The 17,587-nt window shown below is 59.9% G+C and overlaps 1 protein-coding gene across 2 annotated transcripts; it reads left to right on the forward strand.

Annotated features, from left to right (window-relative positions):
* The first annotated feature begins 1,863 nt into the window (after positions 1-1,863).
* Positions 1,864-14,003, forward strand: PRODH (proline dehydrogenase 1). Of its 2 annotated transcripts, none has more exons than XM_064726643.1 (14): positions 1,864-2,101; positions 2,641-2,828; positions 8,516-8,550; positions 8,852-9,001; positions 9,131-9,195; positions 9,538-9,654; positions 9,787-9,866; positions 10,127-10,208; positions 10,499-10,591; positions 10,681-10,827; positions 10,976-11,151; positions 11,231-11,329; positions 11,726-11,814; positions 13,069-14,003. In XM_064726643.1, the coding sequence occupies exons 2-14, from the start codon at positions 2,692-2,694 to the stop codon at positions 13,248-13,250; spliced, it is 1,452 nt and encodes a 483-aa protein (XP_064582713.1). In that variant the 5' UTR covers positions 1,864-2,101; positions 2,641-2,691; the 3' UTR covers positions 13,251-14,003. The 2 variants fall into 2 exon arrangements, with proteins under 2 accessions (XP_064582713.1, XP_064582714.1); XM_064726644.1 differs by having other exon boundaries at positions 8,945-9,001.
* Positions 14,004-17,587: the final 3,584 nt, after the last annotated feature.

Genomic DNA, 17,587 nt, shown 5'->3' on the forward strand with positions numbered 1-17,587 from the left:
CTCCGTGGAAGGACAAAATGTTCCCAAAGAAAACTTTACAAATGAGCTCAGGGAATCCCCGTGGTTTCACTGCCGGTTACAGCAATGTCAGTATTGGGGAGGGCAGAAAAAAACAATTGCAGGAACTAATTTTCCCATCTCCTGCCTGCGCTGAGCATTCCCAGCACAAGATGTCACTGAGGAGCTGGATTTGGACAGCTCTTCATTAGTCCGGACTCATCCCCCGGGAGCCACTGGAAACGGGGCTGGAGAGGAGGGCATGGAGAAGGAACATGGTCACAGGGAGAGGACACGGGCACAGAGAAGGGATGAGAGCACAGAGAAGGGAAATGGGCACAGAGAAAGTACGCAGCTGTGCTGCAGCTGTGAAACAATCCTGCGAAAAGGAAGGGAGGTGCCCGATCTCCCAGGCCAAGTCTCGGGAGTGTTCCTGGTCGCGGGGTGTCAGGGATGTGCTCGGTAATCTCCGGAGCTCAGCACTGGGTGTGCCGGGGAGGAACAGCTCAGGCTGCCATGAGCAGGACAGGCACTCGCCCTGCCCGGGCAGATCACGAGGTCCTGCCAGCCCTCCCTGGTGCTCCGCGGAGCAGGCGAAGCCCAACAACCCCAGCCCATGACGAGGGAGCCAAGTCTGCTGCCTCAAGCAACCCAAGCACCCATGGATCCCACCAAAATGTTCATACACACACATCAGGAGGAGAGGATCAAGTACAGGGGCTTGAAATTTCTCTCCCATAACAGGTCCCGCAGATCTGAGATCCCTTCTCCAAGTGTTTCCAGCTCCACAGGCTGGACATAACACAGCCTGCCCCAGGGATGGCTACAAGGGAGCAAGCGCCCTTTGATGCATCCTTTGGCCCTCCCTGGGGCTTCCTGAGCAGTCAGTAGCCCCTTGGCCCTGCAGGATTGGCCCCAGTGCTTCCCACAGGTCCCCTTCAGGGCTCCTTCGGGACCTTCACAATTTTCCCAACAGCTCCTCCAAGGGCATGAGATCCTCTTTGCCCCGCTCCCAGCACTGCTCCAAGAGCAGAGTTCCCTTCAGGCCCCCCCAGGGCACCCCTCGAGCCCCTCCAGGCCCTTCCTGGGGAGGGAGGTGCCCCCGGGACCGGCTGCTTCAAGGGATGGGAACGGGGAAAGCACCGGCCAGGGGACGGCGGGAGCGGGGTGCGCTGGGCACGGTGGCTCCAGTCTGGTGCTGGCCCCGGTGACCTCGCCAGTCCCAGTTCCCATCCCCGACCCGGTACCTATCGCAGCATTGCTCCTGCTTGCAGTACCGGTCCCAGTGACAATCTCGGTGCCGGTGCTGGTCCCGGTTCCTGCCCAGGTCCGAGTCCTGCTGCCGCTTCCGGTTTCGGTTTCAGTGCCGGTCTCGGTACCGTTACCGGTCCCGGGACCAGTTCCGCTACCGGTCCCTGTCCTCGTGTCGGTGCCAGTCCCGGGACCGGTTCCGCTACCGGTCCCCGTCCTCGTGTCGGTGCCGGTCCCGGGACCAGCCCCAGCCCCAGCGCCGATCCCGATCCCAGTTCCCATCCCCTTGGCGGTGCTGATGCCCGTCTCGGTGTCAGTGCCGCTCCCATTCCCAGTCCCGCAGCCGGGCCCGGTGCCGATCCCCGAATCAGTCGCAGTCCCGGTCGCCGCCGCGGGTGCTCGTGCGGGTGCCGGTGCCGGGGCGCGGGGCCGGTTCCGGTGGCAGCAGAGCGCGGCCAACGGCGGGGTGGAGCGGGGCCGCGGTGCCGGGGGCGGTCCCGCCCGGGCCGTACTTAAGGCGGCGGCGGGCGGCGGCCCCGCCGTGCCCATGGCTCTCCCCAGCGCCGCGCGGGTGCTCCGCGCCGCCGTTCGCCGGTGCGATCCCCCGAGCCGCCCTCGCTCCGCGCCCGCCGCCGCCGCCCCCCGCGGGTTGTCCCCGGCGGCGGCGGGCGCGGGACCCCGGCCGGGGCCGCCCCCTCCCCCGCGGGGCGCGGAGCGGGGCCCGCCGTCGCCTGCTGTGGATTTCGGGGACTCGCGCGAGGCGTTCCGCAGCAAGAGCAACGCGGAGCTGCTGCGGGGGCTGCTGGTGCTGGGGCTGTGCGCCGTGGAGCCGCTGGTGCAGCACAACCAGCAGGTGCGTGCAGGAAGGGGTCTGCCCTGGGGGGGCTGCTCCGGGACGGGGCTTGTCCCCGTTCGGGGGTCACCGGCTCTGCACCGGCGGGGCTCTCGCTCAGGGACGCCCGCTCCGGGAGGTGTCAGCCTCCTTCTGGAGGGGGTTCTTTCTCCAGGAAGCTCCATTTTGGGACTGCGAGTCCCAGGATGGGCAGTGCCCCTTCCGGACGTGTCGGTGCGGGATGGGAGTTCTGTTGCTCTGGGGGGGATCTTTCGCTCCGGGAGAGTGCCTGTTTTGCAGGATGTTGGTGCGTGCCAGGGATACTCGCACTCCGGGGGATGCCGGTCCTGGGCTGGGGGGCTCTCATCCTAGGTGTGCCCATTTCAGGACGTGTCATTCCCCTTCCGCGGGGACCCTCGGTCTGAATGTGCGAGTGTTGGAGAGCTCCCGGACCCGGGCCAGCGGGTGCCCGTTTTGGGGAATGCCAGTCCTGGATCGTGGGGACTTTTCCTACGGGAGTGCCCATGCGGGACGGGTGCTAAGGCGCCGCTGTCCCGCAGCTGCTGCAGTTGTGCCAGCGAGTGCTGGGGCAGACGCTGTTCGAGCGGCTGATGAAGATGACGTTCTACGGGCAGTTCGTGGCCGGGGAGGACCAGGAGGCCATCAAGCCGCTGCTCCGGCGGAACCAGGCCTTCGGCGTGGGCGCCGTGCTGGATTACAGTGTGGAGGAGGACCTGGGCGACGGGCGGTGAGTGCGGGGCTGGGGCGCGCCCTGGCCTCCCTGCCATTGGCTGCGTCTGCCCAGCCCCCCGCTCCCATTGGTTGCGGAGCCGTTCGTCACGGCCTCGCCCCCCGTAGCACCGCCCACTCAGTGCGAGGATGGCAGTGCCCAGAACGCGGGGGGACAGTGCCCAGAACGCGGGGGGACAGTGCCCAGAACGCGGGGATGGCAGTGCCCCGCACACGGGGATGGCAGTGCCCAGAACACAGGGATGGCAGTGCCCAGAACGCGGGGGGACAGTGCCCCTCACACAGGGATGGCAGTGCGCAGAACGCGGGGATGGCAGTGCCCAGAACGCGGGGGGACAGTGCCCCGCACACGGGGATGGCGGTGCTGGGAACACGAGGGGACAATGCCCCGCACACAGGGATGGCAGTGCCCCGCACACGCGGGGGGACAATGCCCCGCGCACAGGGATGGCAGTGCCCAGAACGCCGGGGGACAGTGCCCAGAACGCGGGGGGACAATGCCCCGCACACGGGGATGGCGGTGCTGGGAACACGAGGGGACAATGCCCCGCACACAGAGATGGCAGTGCCCTGCACACGGCGGGGGCTGTGTCCTGCACGCTGAGGTGCTGAGCCCCCACTGGGCTGTATCACTTCCCCCGCCCCTCTGCACATACCGGGTGCTGCCCCCCTGTCTGCTGCACCCCCTCTGTCCCCATCCATTCCCTTCCACACAGCGGGGCGCACCCGTCTCCGGCGGTGCTGTACACCGCGAACCCTCCTCACTCCCTGAGGGGGTTCCCACCTCTATTTTCCATATCCTATGGGATGCTAACACCCCCTCCCCACCCTCTCCTATTCCATCTTCCCTCTGCCAGCCAGGTCCTATTTTCCCTAGCCCCCTGGGGCGCTGTGTCCGCCCCACATCCCCCTGCACACAGACAAACACACAGCGCTGCTGTCACGCCTGAAGTCCCCCTTCCCCCTCCATCGGGATGCTGCCCCCCATTCCTGCCCCCGCCATTCCTCACCATACAAATGTTGCCTCACACATTTTGGTGGACACGATGACCTTGGAGCTCTTTTGCAATGTTAACAATTCCATGATTTCATGTTTCCACCCTCCATCATTTCCATCCCTCTCAAGCTGGGGTGGTGCCCCCTTTCCTGCACTGTCCCCCGGTCCCAGGCAGCCTTCACTGCCTCCCGCCCTTTGGCGAGAGCTGGCAGCAGCCCAAAGCCGCCGGTAACTTTCCATGATTCGGGCTCCAGCTCCGGTCAGCTGCGCTCTCCGGATCGATGGGCGGCTGGCACGGGGGTGGTCACGGGGGTGGGCGGTGTCCCCCACCCACAGCAAGGGTGGCCATTCCGAGGACACCGCTGAGGATGCGCCGTGCCCGGGGCAAGGCTGGCCGGCGGCAGTCGCTGCTGGCAGCTGGGGACACGCTCCGGCTGTCGTATGTTTGTCTCGTGGTGTCAAAAGCACAGCGGGAACGGCTTTTCAGGATGATTTGCGAGCAGGACGTAAGGCAGGTGCTGCCGCTGAGCGCCTTATCTCTGCTCCACACCCGGGAGCTGCTTATCGGGGATCCCCGTGTGCTTGCCGGGTGCCGCTGCTGCCGCTGCCATTCCTCCCCTGGAGTGAAGGGTCTGTGGGTCCCTGATGGGAGCAGGCACTGGTGAGAGCTGTGCCGGGGCAGGTAGGGCTGCAGCCTCCCAGAGTGGACTGGAAACTTGGGTTTTTTTCTAGAAAAGCTTCAAAACACCCTGCTGCTGCCAGGCAGGAGGGTGGCTGTTTTGTAGGTGTGTGACTGTTTTTGAAGGTTAGGTGTTTCTCCCCTGGACACGCAGCCGTGGTGCAGGCAGTGTTCAGCGTTCCTGTGGGGCTGGGCCAGCAGCACTGGTGCTGCCAGTCACTGCTGCCCTCCATGCCTGGCTGGGCCTCAGCCAAGGGCTTTCCTGTGGGACACCATGGAAGACTCTCAGGCAGACTGTGCCTGCAGCTGTATCCCTCCTGCTGATGGGTGCCAGTGCTTTGTGAGCTGGCCGGGCTGTGCTGCTTCCCCCCACTGCAGATTTGGGGTTTGCACGTGTGGTACTTCTGGCTAGGTGAGTTGTGTGGGCCATTCACATTCAAGAGACTTCCCAAGGCATCCCTGCCCAAGACCCAGTGGGATTTGCCTGGATATCAGGAAAAGGGTCATCACCCAGAGGATGGTCAGGCACTGAACAGGATCTCCAGGGAGTGGTCATGGTCCCAAGGCTGCCACTCGAGGACTGTTTGGACAAGCACAGGGTAGGATTGTTGTCCTCTGCAGAGCTAAGAGTGGAGCTTGATGTCCTCATTTGTCCCTTCCACCTCAGGATGTTCTATAATTCTCTGAACAGGGACCAAGCCCAGGATGGGATTGGATGGGTCATGTTGAATGGTGTTCCTTGCCAACCATCACTCTGGCTCCTCCCTGGCTCTGTTTGGGGTAAAATCCCAAATTCTCAGTGCTTCTGCCAGGGCTGGTGCTGCGTGGGCTGCACATGGTTGAGAGGGGTGAGCAGTCCTGCATTCATGGCTGCTGGACCCTGGAGCTGTGTCCTTCCCCTTGGTGAATGCTTTGGGATTGTGTTGCTGCCAGCCAGGAAGCAGAGTTACCAACCACAGCAATCAGTGAGTGTTTTGGCCTCTTGGTGCCATCTCCTGTTGTTCTTCTGGAGCAAGCCTGACATAATGGCAGGGAAATGCCCTTTCCAGCCCAGGAATGGGCTGTGGCACCTCTTGCATAGCCCTTCCGGCTGGGAACAGCAATGACACGTGGGCAAGAACCGGCTTATCCTGCCTGTTGCAGGGCCCTGCCTGCCCTGCTCAGGCTGGCATCCAGGGCTCTGCCAGCTTGTCCCAGGAGCCTCAGCCACGTGCTGGAGGCTGCTGCCAGGTCATGGTGACACAGCTGGAAATCAGTGTTCTGCAGGCAGCAGAGGTCTGGGGGCTCCAGCATGGCTGCAGCCCTGGCTAGGGGGTGGAGAGGCAGCACTGGGCAGGGGCTTCTGGTACCTGTGGGATGAAGCTGCAGCTCATCCCCATAGTGAAGGTGGCTGTAGGCTCCTGGCAGCCCTGGGGCCCTTGCTGGCACATGGGCATCCCAGGACTGCACGTGGGTTGGGGTTGTGCTGACACAGGGGAGGGACAATCCTGCCCCTGGCATTGTCAGATGCTCTTCAGGCTCTGCCGTGCAAAGTTTCGATTCGACTTCCTCTAGAAATTCCTTGTGTGGATATCTGACACCTGCTCCAGTGTGGGATCACTGTCCCCAGCCTGGGCAATGCTGCTCCCAGAGCTGCTGCCTCCCCTTCTCCTCCTATTCCCAGCTGCCATCCCTGCCCTTTGTCAGCAGAGGTGGCAGCTGGGATCATGGGGCAGCTTCTATTTAGCTTCAAGCTCTCCAAGACCAGCTCTCCTGGTCCTGGTCTGCTCTGTGCTGACAACTCTTGCATGGAGCATGTTGAAGGTCTATTCTGCCAAGAGCTTTGCTTTATTCTTACCTGCAGGATTTTAAGCACCACCCATAGCTCCAAAATGGACTTCATGTAACCATGAGTCTTTTCCTTGGATGTAGTAATTCAAGGACAGCTTCTCCCTGGTCCCTCATCCCTTTTGCCAGACCCATTTGTTGATGAGCGAAGCAAACATGCTGTGCTGCTGGCATCCTCTGGGTAACCTGCAGGGCCAGAGGGATTATTTCTGACAGTGGGACCTTTGTGCTGCTCCTGAGCTACTTTACTCAACCTGATCCAAAACTTCCTGAAAGCCCCATCTGCTGTGTCAGCTGGATTACCCTTCCCAGCCATCCAGCAAGTCCTCACAACCTGCTTTAGGCAAGTATGAGCTCCCAGGCCCCAGACTCAACCTTGAGGCTGTTCCTGTCTGGATACAGCCTGCCAGGAACATCCAGACAGTGTCTGGAGATGGGACCTGCTCTGGGAGACTTGTTGTTGGTTTGTAGAAAGGATGGTCAGGTATAAGCTGGGTTCAGTGGCACTTGGGGGTAAGGGAATGGCTTTGCTGGCCAAGATTAATATTGCAAAGTGAGCAGCTGATATCCAGGACAAAGTTATTTCTTCAGCTGGAAGCATCTTCCTTTATTTTGCTTCATGCAGAAGAACAAAGCAAGCACCGTGGCACTGCTTTGAATGCCCCCCTAGAGGATGAAGGAACAGCTGGTGCAGTCATGCAGCAGAAATGGTGCTGGGAAGGGTGTGTTTATCTTCAGGAACACAAAACAATCTAACTCCAAGGGCGCTGTTTGCTATTTGAGCTGTGTGCCTTCACTCCAGCCACTTGTCCCCAGTACCTTGGATGTGGTGCCCAGGGTGTGCTCAGAGCTGTCCCCTGTGCACAGGACCCCTGTGTGCCCTCCTGTCACAGCAGTGTTCAGCTGAAGCTGTCCCCTGTGCCATGCCACCAGCTCCAAAGGGAGCTTCCACCTAGCAAGGGCTTTGCTGACAAATCCCATTGCTGAGTGTGTGATCTCTCCTCCTTCCTTTCTTCCACCCTCTGTACTCAGGGACAGCAAGCTGCTTTCCCTGCCCTCAGGTGAGTGAAATCAGGGAGCAGAGCCTGCTAGATATGATGCCTTGTGCTTCCTATGGGCTCCAGCTGCTCCTGCCCTGTCTCATGCCAGGCTTTGTGGCACTTTGAGTGGTGTGGGGCTGGTGCTGGCTCCAGGGGCCAGAGGGAATGGCTTGTTTCTGGTTGTTATGCTTCCAGCAGCCCCTAATCCCTGTCACAGGGTTTTCATATGGTAGAGCGTGTCCTGGGACCCTGCCATGTGCCTCTCTGCTCTCTTGGCCAGCCTGCTGGCTCCAGATGGGTAGCTTTGCTCCTTCCTTCCAACTGTGCTTCTTTGCCATCGGGCATAGCCAGTTTGGGGACAGGGATGCCAAGGCAGAGGCCTCCTGCAGGGGATGGTTCTGCTGCCACCCAGGGCTGCTCTCCAGGAGCTGGCCCTCTTCCAGGTCATACCCTGGCTCTGCAGCTAGGTTTAGAGTGTCAGCAAGAAGGCTTAGCTACTCAAGCTCAGGAAGGATGTCGTGACTTGGCCATCATCCCCAGGCTGTCAGAGCCTTGTTATCTCCATGGCAGAGAGTTTGGGCTTGAAATGACATCCGAGGTCAGCTGGAGTTGGAAACAAGGTGTTGTTTGTAGTTGTTGGCTGAAGCAATGGCACAGAGGAGTGCGGGGCAGCATGCACCCTCGGCTTGGTGTGCTCAGGGTCTGGAGCAGCTCTGTGCTTTGTGGTCTGGCTGCTGGTGCCATCAAGGTGGGAAGGCAGTGGGTTGAGGTTTGGTGTCACCACAGCAAGGACCATGAGCAGGTTGCAGATGAAGCATGCCAGTCCCACCAGACTGACCTTATCTTTGCCATGGTGTGGGCTTTTGGAGAGCAGCTCTGAACCCTGGGACAGGCCATCCTCACTGTGCTGCCTCAGGGCTCCCAGGTCCTCCCTGGATGGATGGTAAAGCCCTGTTCCCTTCCACACGGGGGTTTTGGGCATCTGAACTGCCAGCTGGATCCCATCGGTGATGGGATGGCAAGGGAACAGCAGGGCCAGCAGCAGGATGGCAGCACAGGAGCCTCAGAGCTGTCCTGTCCATCAGCATAGGGTTGCAGGGGGTTGCTGAACTGGCCCTCATCTTTCCCGTTTCTCTTCTTAGCTCCCGCACCTCTGCAGCCGACAAGGAGACGGGAGGTGAGTGACGGGAGATGGCCTGGAGGTCCGGGCATAAGAGGCCTGGTGTTGTGGGGGAAGGACCCAGGTACCATGGCCTCAAAAAATGAGCTGGATGAACAACATGATTCCTGGCCCAGTCGTGACCTTCAGCAAAGACTCGGCCTCTGCTCAGGCACAGAGCAAGCAGGGCCAAGTTAGTGCTGGGGGCCCTTCTGAGGTCCAAGCCAGAGCCTCTCTCTCTTCACCCACACCAGGAGCTCCTGGGGAGGCTGTAGGAGCTTGATGGGGCATGGCCCATCTCCCTCCTCTCCCACCCCAGGAGCAGAAAAAAGGGAGAAGCAATACCGAGTGCATCTGGGATTTGGGGATCACCATGGTGGAATCACTGGGGCCCACTCCTATTTCTACGCAGATGAGGCCAAGTGTGACCGGCACATGGAGACTTTCCTCCGCTGCATTGATGCCTCAAGTGAGTGCTCCACATGTCCTGGACAGTCCCACTGTGCTGGGACTGCAAGGATCTCTGTCCCACCCTCACCATATCTCCCTGCCCAAGGGCTGACGGTCAGGTTGATGCTATTTTTGTGGTTCCATCCAGGGGGCTGCTCAGAGGACGGATTCTGTGCCATCAAGCTGACAGCGCTGGCCAGACCCCAGTTCCTGGTGAGTGCCAGAGCTGTGGCAGAGTGTGGTGGGGCAGAGCCAGGGTCAGAGATGATGCTTCTGCTGGGCCAGGTGCCAGGTGGCATCTCTAGTAAAAGCAGTGAGGAGTGGGCACCCGCAGCCTGTCCCCTGAGAGCCCAAGATCCCTGGAGACCCTGACTCAACTTTTGGGGAGACACAAAGAGCTTAGGACTTTAAAGGTGACATAAAGGTGGATATGTGGGGTCTGCACTGCCCTGCTCTGGGGCCAGCATCTGCCTTGGGCTGGGTATGATCTTGCAAAGTCCTCACAGGACAGGGGGCTCCAGCCTGGGTGTCTCACCTGGAGCCCTGTCCCCGCAGGTGTGTTTCTCAGAGGTTCTGGTGAAGTGGCGGAGGTTCTTCCACCAAATGGCTGCAGAGGAGGGCCTGGCCGGGCGGGCAGTGCTGGACAAAAAGCTGCAGGTGGAGAAGCTGCAGGTGAGGCCTGTGGGAGGAGGCTGTGCTGTAGGGATGCCCTGCTGGAGGTGGCCATGGATACGGAGGTGCCAGAGCAGCCCTGAGCTGTGACACCTCAAGCAGACAGACCCCTGATGCTTCTTTTGGTGGCAGGAGGCACTGGCCAACCTTGGCATTGCAAGCAAGGCAGAGATCCAGCAGTGGTTCACAGGCGAAAACGTGGGCACCAATGGGTAAGCTGCCTGGGAGCTGGGGGTGCTGCAGCACAGGGACACTGGGGGACTTTGTCCCTGTCCCTGGGCCAGCAGCAAGGGGAGGTCTCCAAAGGCCTGCTGTGGCTCAGCATAGCAATAGAACATGGGGGAAGTTCGGGTGGAGGTGACAAGACAGGACAGGTGACACATGTGTCCTTCCTGCTGGTGAGGGTTGGGAGCTGATAGAGAGCCCCCAGCCTTTGCAAGACACCAGCAAGGACCTGGCTCTCTGCCCCCAGCACTGTGGACCTGCTGGACTGGAACCGCCTGTTGGACAGCCGCACCAAGCTCTCCAGGCCTCTGCTCATCCCCAACAGGAAGGTGGGTGCCCACCTTTGCTACCCCCAGAGGGATCCCACAGAGGCTTTGTGGGAGCAGGGCAAGGGTCTCATGCTCTTTGCAGTAGTTGCTGGTGGCTGCACAGCTCAGCCATGCTGTGAGCAGTGTGCAACAACCAGGCTGGCACGGTGGGCACACTGTCACGCCCTGCTGGCTGCTGGGGCTGGGGGACTGCAGTCAGTCCGAGGGATGGGTTCCCTCCAGGGGTGGTTTTGTCCCCCATGGGCAGAGCTGGGTGCAGGCAGGGTGCCACAAATCTGTACTTGTTTCAGACTGGGCAGCCAGAGCCTCTGCTGTCGCGCTTCGGCGAGGAGGAGGAGCAGCAGCTGAAGAGGGTGCTGCAACGCATGGATGTCCTCGCAAGAGTGAGGGGGCCTTGGGGCTGGGGAAGTCACAGAGGGGGATACATGGAGCAGGCAGCCCTATGAACCAACCTGCATGTCCTTCACCCCAGAGTGCCATGGAGCAGGGCGTGAGGCTGATGGTAGACGCGGAGCAGAGCTACTTCCAGCCGGCCATCAGCCGCCTGGCAGTGGAGACGCAGCGCCGCTTCAACAGGAGCCAGCCCGTCATCTACAACACCCACCAGTGCTACCTGAGGGTGAGGCCCACGGGTCCTGGGCGCTGCTCCCTGTGTGGGTGGGGACCTCATCTCCCAAAGCCATGGCAGTGCAATGGCATGGCTGCTGCGGCAGTCAGGGGTGGCACTGCAGTAATGACCTTGTGCCATCTCTTCCACTGGCTCGAAGGAGGCTTACAACAACGTGACAGGGGACGTGGAGCTGTCCCACCGCGAGGGCTGGCACTTCGGCACCAAGCTGGTGCGTGGTGCCTACATGGAGCAGGAGAAGGAGAGGGCGGCTCAGATGGGCTACGAGGATCCCATCAACCCAACCTATGAGAAGACCAACGAGATGTACCACAGGTAGGGGACAGCCCCAGGCACACTGCTGCCTGTTGCCCCAGTGGAGGAGGCCTCACCAGAGGCCCATCTTGCCTTACAGGTGCCTGGACTATGTCCTGGAGAAGATCAAGCAAAGGTGGAAAGCCAGCGTGATGGTGGCGACTCACAATGAGGACACCGTGAAGTTCACCCTGCACAGGTGAGTGCTGGGCAGGCGGTGTGGTGAGGCAGGGACAAGGGGCTTGAGGAATGTGGGAGCCCAGCAGAGATGCAGGGAGATGTGCTGTGGTGTGTCAGGTTCCCCCTGAGCTCACCTGGGGGGACCCTGGCTCCCACGTGGTGCTCAGGGCTTTAGATGGGGCTTGGAGCTGAGGTACAGCACAGTGGCCCCAGTGGCTGCAGAATTGGTCCCATCACCAATTCAGAGGCTGTCGTAAAAACAAATCCCTCAAGCTCTACATCCCAGCATCCACTGGGACGTGGTCAGTGCCACAGTGTCCCACTTGGAGATGATCCCCAGCCTGCTGGTGGGACACACTGCCCTGGTGAGCTCTGCTGGGTCTGCTCTCCCCCTATGCTGAGGCTTGTTTTGCAGGATGAAGGAGCTGGGGATCCATCCCTCGGACAAGAAGGTGTGCTTTGGGCAGCTGCTGGGCATGTGTGACCAGATCACCTTCCCCCTGGGTGAGTGATGGCAGTGGGGGGCTTGGCAGAGGTACTCCAGCCCCACTGAGGCCCCTAAACAGCGAAGGAAGGAAGGAAGGAAGGAAGGAAGGAAGGAAGGAAGGAAGGAAGGAAGGAAGGCAGGCCAGCCTGTCATAGAGCACTGGCTGAGCACAGTGTGTTGCCATGGGGAATGCTGTGACTCCTGGGTGGGGGTTTGGGGAAGATGTAGATGAGGATATGAGTGAAGAGTGACATCTCTCTCCTGAGGCTCCATGAGCCTGTAGTGGCTGGCAGGGACATTCCCACTTTGGAGTCTGAGCAGAGATTGGGGTCTCAGGGTGGGGCAGAGACTGGTCCTGGCAGACAGAAGCCCTCTCCTGTACCTCCTCGGCCTGGGGGTGTCCCTTGGCTCCATGGGAGATGCACACCGAGTCCTGGGCTCCCTGCTAACAGGATGGCACCAGCCTCGTGTGGCCCTGTCCTCAGCCGCCAGCCCAGGCAGCAGAGCAGCACTGCCAGGGGCCTGGGCAGGAGGACACACAGGGGTCCAGGTACCCAGCCCAGGTCAGAGACTGATCCCCCTGCCCACACCAATGTCCAGAACAGAGTCCCAAGGCCAGCAGAGCAGCAGGAGGCAAACTGGGCAGTTGTCCAGCACAGATGCTGCTCTGTCCTGGAGTTCTCTTGGAAGCAGGGCTTGGCCGCCCATCTGCAGCCTCGTCCGGTCATGCTGGAAGAATGTGTTAACTTGATGTTTCTGGTTGAACGCTCCTTGAGCTGGCCCAGCCCCGGCTGCCGACATTCCCAGGGCTCCTGGTGACCTCGGCCCGCTCCCTCTGGCGCTTTCCCAAGCTCCCGGTGCTGAGCCGGGAGGGATGCGCGGCTGCTGGGAGCCCCTCCAGTGCCACCACAGCCTCCTGCACGGCCTTCAGGGCATGGTTGGGCAGGCAGGCAAGGGCAGGTGGCTTTTTTTTCTTCTCCCTGCCTTTTTTATTTTCCCCCTGTTTTTTCTTCCCCCCCTGTTTTTATTTCACTCCTTTTATCCTCACCCTTTTTCTTTGACCTTTTTCCCCCCTCCTTCTCCCCCTTTTTTTCTCCCCCTTCCTGTCCCTTCCTCCCCTTTTCCCCCTTGCCCCCTTTTTCCCCATTTCAAGTATCTTCCTCTTCTTTTCCCATTTTTTCACTCTTTTCCTCATTCTTTACCTTTTTTTTTCCTTTTTGCACATATTTTTATCTCTCGGCGATTCCCTGAGCCGCAGCCTCTCCCCTCAGGGCAGGCTGGTTTCCCGGTGTACAAGTACGTGCCATTCGGGCCGGTGAAGGAGGTGCTGCCCTACCTGTCCCGCCGGGCGCAGGAGAACCGGGGCATCATGCAGCGGGCGAACCGCGAGCGGGACCTGCTCTGGAAAGAGGTCAAGCGGCGCCTCCTCTCAGGAAACCCCTTCAGCCCCTGACCCCAGCCCGGGGCTCCTGCACCTTGGCCCTGAACCACTGTCACCATTCCCCAGACCGGCTCTGCTGCAGCTCCCCCAGCCCCCTTGCCCAGGAGAGAAGTGTCCTTGTTGCTGTTGAACCACTCACACCTTCGGTGGCCTCTGGGATTGCCCCCACTGGCACTGCCCCAGGGATGTCCCTGTGCCACCCCACGGCCTCTGGAGCTGTCCCTGGGGAGATGCTGGGGCTCTCCTGCCAGCCCACCCTGTGCCTTGATAAACACTGTCCCGGTGTTTTTTCCCTGGCAGGATTGCACAGGGTGATTTATCCACTTGCCTTGTGTCCATGGGCTCAAGTGGGCTGGGTGACTTGGGGACAGGCTGGCCTCAGCCAGAAGCTTCTCCAGCCTTTGCCAGGGTTGGAGTTTAGCCTCCACCAGACCTCTGAAGGGGCAGGACCAGGCCCTGTTGCCTGTCCCAGCTACCTGCCTGCTCACTGGCTTTGCACTGACCAGGGCTGGGCAGGTCCAGGCTCTCCTCCAGCCCACTGGGATAAGCTGCCTGGGGTTGTCCATCCTCAGGCACACATCCAGGGGAGCAGAAGGGGTGAGGGGAGTGGGCTGGCCCCATCCCTGCGCCATTCTTGCCCGCAGCCCCTGGTTCTAATGATGGACCATGGCAGTGGGAGGACCAGGAGCTGGACCACAGCTCATCTCTGCTGTACACTGGATTTGTAGAGAATGGAAATAATTAAATCACTACTGTTCCTGCTGCCATCTCTTTCTCTCTGTTCTTGGGCAGCCACATGTGCCCAGGCACTGCTGTGGTCTCAAGGAAGGGTTAATGCTGCATGCTTTGGCCTGAGCCAGAGCCTGGGGAAAGGAGTGAGACCAAACTTCTTGGGACAGGGGCTGGAGAAGCTGTGGAGCTTCCTGTGATGGCTTTGGGGGAGCTGGGAGCCCTGGGCCATCCCCATACATGCAGAAGAGGGGGCGGCAGCATGGGAGAGACCTGCTTTTGGGGGACATGCACCCTGCAGGATTTCATGCCTCAAATTAGGAGCAGTTTTTCTCGGGCTCTGCAGGACCACAGGCATTTCTGGGATTCCCTGCCTGGAGCTGTGGCAGTGTCTCCTTGTTTTGGGGGTCAGCCTCTATACTTGGTGAGCCATCCACACTAAAGGGGTGATGTTTTGACTTTCCAGAGCTGTTCATCTCCTGCCTTTTCTCTAGTTGAGACTCTTCTGCCTTAAAAAATAAACCTGGAGGGGAGCAGGGAGCTTTGCCTGGAGCAGGAGACCAGAACAGCACTGGTGCAGGCAGCAGCTGGGCTCCTGGAATTTAAAGGAAGATGGGAGATGTTCTAGATGTTCTGGGCTGCCTTCCAGCCCATGCAAGCAGGATGCTGTGACAGTGGCACAGAGTGCCCTGGTGCCCCAGGGGCTGAGCTCTGACGCTGCAGCTGCACCCAGGGCTGGCTGATGCAAAGACCCACAGACATGTGTAGGAGGGCAGAAGTCCCTCTTGGCCCTCTTTTTTGCAGATAATCCCCTCCCCAGCCCTGTTCCCAGGACAGGGCAGCTCTGCAGCCTGGGGCAGTGTGTGCCAGTTTGTAGGGGCTGTGTAGGGCTGCAGCTGCTGCCTCCTGAACACCCAAGGCACAGAATGCCCTTGAAACCCCCAAATCTCCAGTTCCCCACAACCTTTCACAGAATATCCTCAGCTGGAAGGGACCCACAAGGATCCAGTTCCTGGCCCTGCCCAATCCAGGGACCCGGTAAGCCCAACCCCTGTCCCTGCCCAGACCCCCAACAGCCCCACCCTGTCCATCCCTGGCAGTGCTGCCCAAATGCTCCTGGAGCTCTGGCAGCCTCGGGGCCGTGCCCATTCCCTGGGGAGCCTGGGCACTGCCAGCACCCTCTGGGGGAAGAGCCTTGCCCTGATATCCCACCCTACTGTCCCCTGGCACAGCTGTATCCATGCTCAGCCAGAAATTAGCAACTGCCACTTTTATTTCTGGATGTACTGACCCAACCAACACTCCCATGTCCCAGGCATTCCCCACCCTGCTCAGTTCTGGCTTTTGTTGCTCCTGTTTTCTGCTTGTCCTGGAGGAAGAGGAAGCAGGGAAAGGTGGGGGTGTGTGTGTGTGTGTTTGTGTGTGTGTGTGTGTGTGTGTGTCTGTGTGTGTCTGTCTGTCTGTGTGTGTGTGTGTAGGACCCTGTGCTGCTGCACAGGGGAGGTGCAAGGGGAAAGAGCCAAATCCTTGCAGAAAGGCTGAAATCCTGACAGCCTGGGCACACTGAGGATGGTGACAATACCCCACATTGTAGGTCCCACCTTGCCCTGCTGTGCAGTCCTGCCCATCCAAGCGGCCATGCGGATTTTTGAACTGACAGAACAGCATCTTTTTGCTTAGCTTTGTGTTCAGAAATACTATAGTGCTGGGGTTCCTTTCTTCTGGGATGATTTCCAAAACACAGAAAGACAGGAGACAGGCACCTGGCAGGGTTAGAAATGGGAACTGCAAATAACGGTGTGATGGAAAGCATGGGCCAAGCTCTGTATGGACAACAGCCTGGCCAGGACCAGGGGGAGAGGAGGGAAGGGTGGGTGCCTCCTGTGGGATAAGCAGTGCCCAGGCCCTGGCAGCACCAGCCAACCCAGAGCACTGTGAAACCTCCCCTTGCCTCTTGCCCACAGCATCCTCAGCTTCTCCAGCCTCTTATGCCAGCTGGCAGCATCTTCTGAGGGAACAGCTTATCTCCCTGGCTGCAGCCCAGCCCCTGCCCTGCCCTGGCTTACACAGGTAGAAACGGAGCAGTCAAGCTGCATTGCCTGCTGGCCAAGAGAAATACAAGTTAAGTTTATGGAAGCCAAAAAACCATACAAAAGCTGACATATCCTCACACAAAGCACCAGCACAGCGAAGGTGAGGCAGTGTGATCTTGCTCTGACTCATTGTGACTGGGACAGCAGAGCACAAGGCCTGCTCAGCACAGTGCAGGGGGATGAAGCTGTGGAAACAGCCTGAGTGAGCCTGCAGCTCCAGGTGGACACAACTGCCTGGGGGGGCACCACCACCAAACCCAGATTTCTACCTAACTTGTGAGCTGAACCTCCTCACCCCTCTTTCCTCAGCAGAAAGGGATGCCGAGCTCAGCCTGAGTCATCCTAAGGAAGAAGCAATTTGTGCCCCTATGGTTTACTCACTCCAGCAGCTGTGAGCAGGGTGGGGCAGGGGGCACAGGGATGTGGAGGCAGGGGGAGATGGGCAAGGGGTGCTACTGCCAAACAGGTGGAATGTGCCAGGGCAAATAGGAGGGGAGAGAGGGGCTGCTGTCCTGTGGTCACATTCCCACTGATAAGACCACCAGAGACTTTCCATTGGGAGTCACCTGTCTGAGCAGGAGAGAAGCCTTCACGTGCATCAGTATTGCCAATACTGAAGATGGAGAGAAGCCACCAAGTGCCTTTGCTCTCTGCTTGATGCAAAGATCCCAAGGTGCTCAGATCTCCCTGATCCTCTCCAGAAGGATGCTGCCCAGCTCTTGCCTAGAGGGATGGAGGCTCCCCATCCCCAGGAGGGTGTGTGGTGCTCAGAGGCAGCTCTTTGAGAGATGCACTGTCTGTACACTCCCCCAGCTCTATGCAAGCCATCAGTATTGAGGGGACACATGCAGCTGTCCAGCTGCATTTGCACTACCTTAAGGGAGATGTCCAGAATGTCCCATCCACATTTCCCCCATGCTGTTGTCAGGTGTCCTGGGAACTCAAAGAACCTTGAGCTCTCTTGCAAGTGACCATTGAGCTGAAAATTCAGCTGGCACAGGTTGCTGGCCAAGGAAGCCCTGGCCCATTCAGCGCTGCTGCACTGTCAGGCTGAGGAGGTTCATTGGCTGCCCACCCTGGTAGAAATGTGGGACTCGTGCAGGTGCCCAGGGTGTCCCCCCGATTCCCAGCTGTGTCCTTACAGTGGGTTAACCAACAGCTGCTCTGCAGCCTTTCTGTCGCTGTACATGGCCCTTGGCTCCGCTGCTGCAGGCACCATTTCGCTTCCATGGCTCCTGCACAGCTCCCGACAGACTGGTCCGGGCTGCCAGACACATGGAGATGCCGGATCACTGGCACCTGTGCAGGACCGCTGGACAGTGGGGCTGTCACACACCTGGGGCTACCAGACCTTTGGGGAAGCCACATCCTGCGCCTGTCTCCAGCATCTGGAGTTGCTGGATCCCTGGCTCAGGGGGATGCTAAGGGGCTTTCAGGCTCCTGAAGGCTGCCAAACTGCCAGGACAGGCTGACCCTGGGGTCTTTGGACCCCTGGAGCTACTGGAACCACAGGTCAGACAGATCTCA

Source organism: Zonotrichia leucophrys, chromosome 15 (genome assembly GCF_028769735.1).
Source record: "Zonotrichia leucophrys gambelii isolate GWCS_2022_RI chromosome 15, RI_Zleu_2.0, whole genome shotgun sequence".
NCBI classification, from domain to species: Eukaryota; Metazoa; Chordata; class Aves; order Passeriformes; family Passerellidae; genus Zonotrichia; species Zonotrichia leucophrys.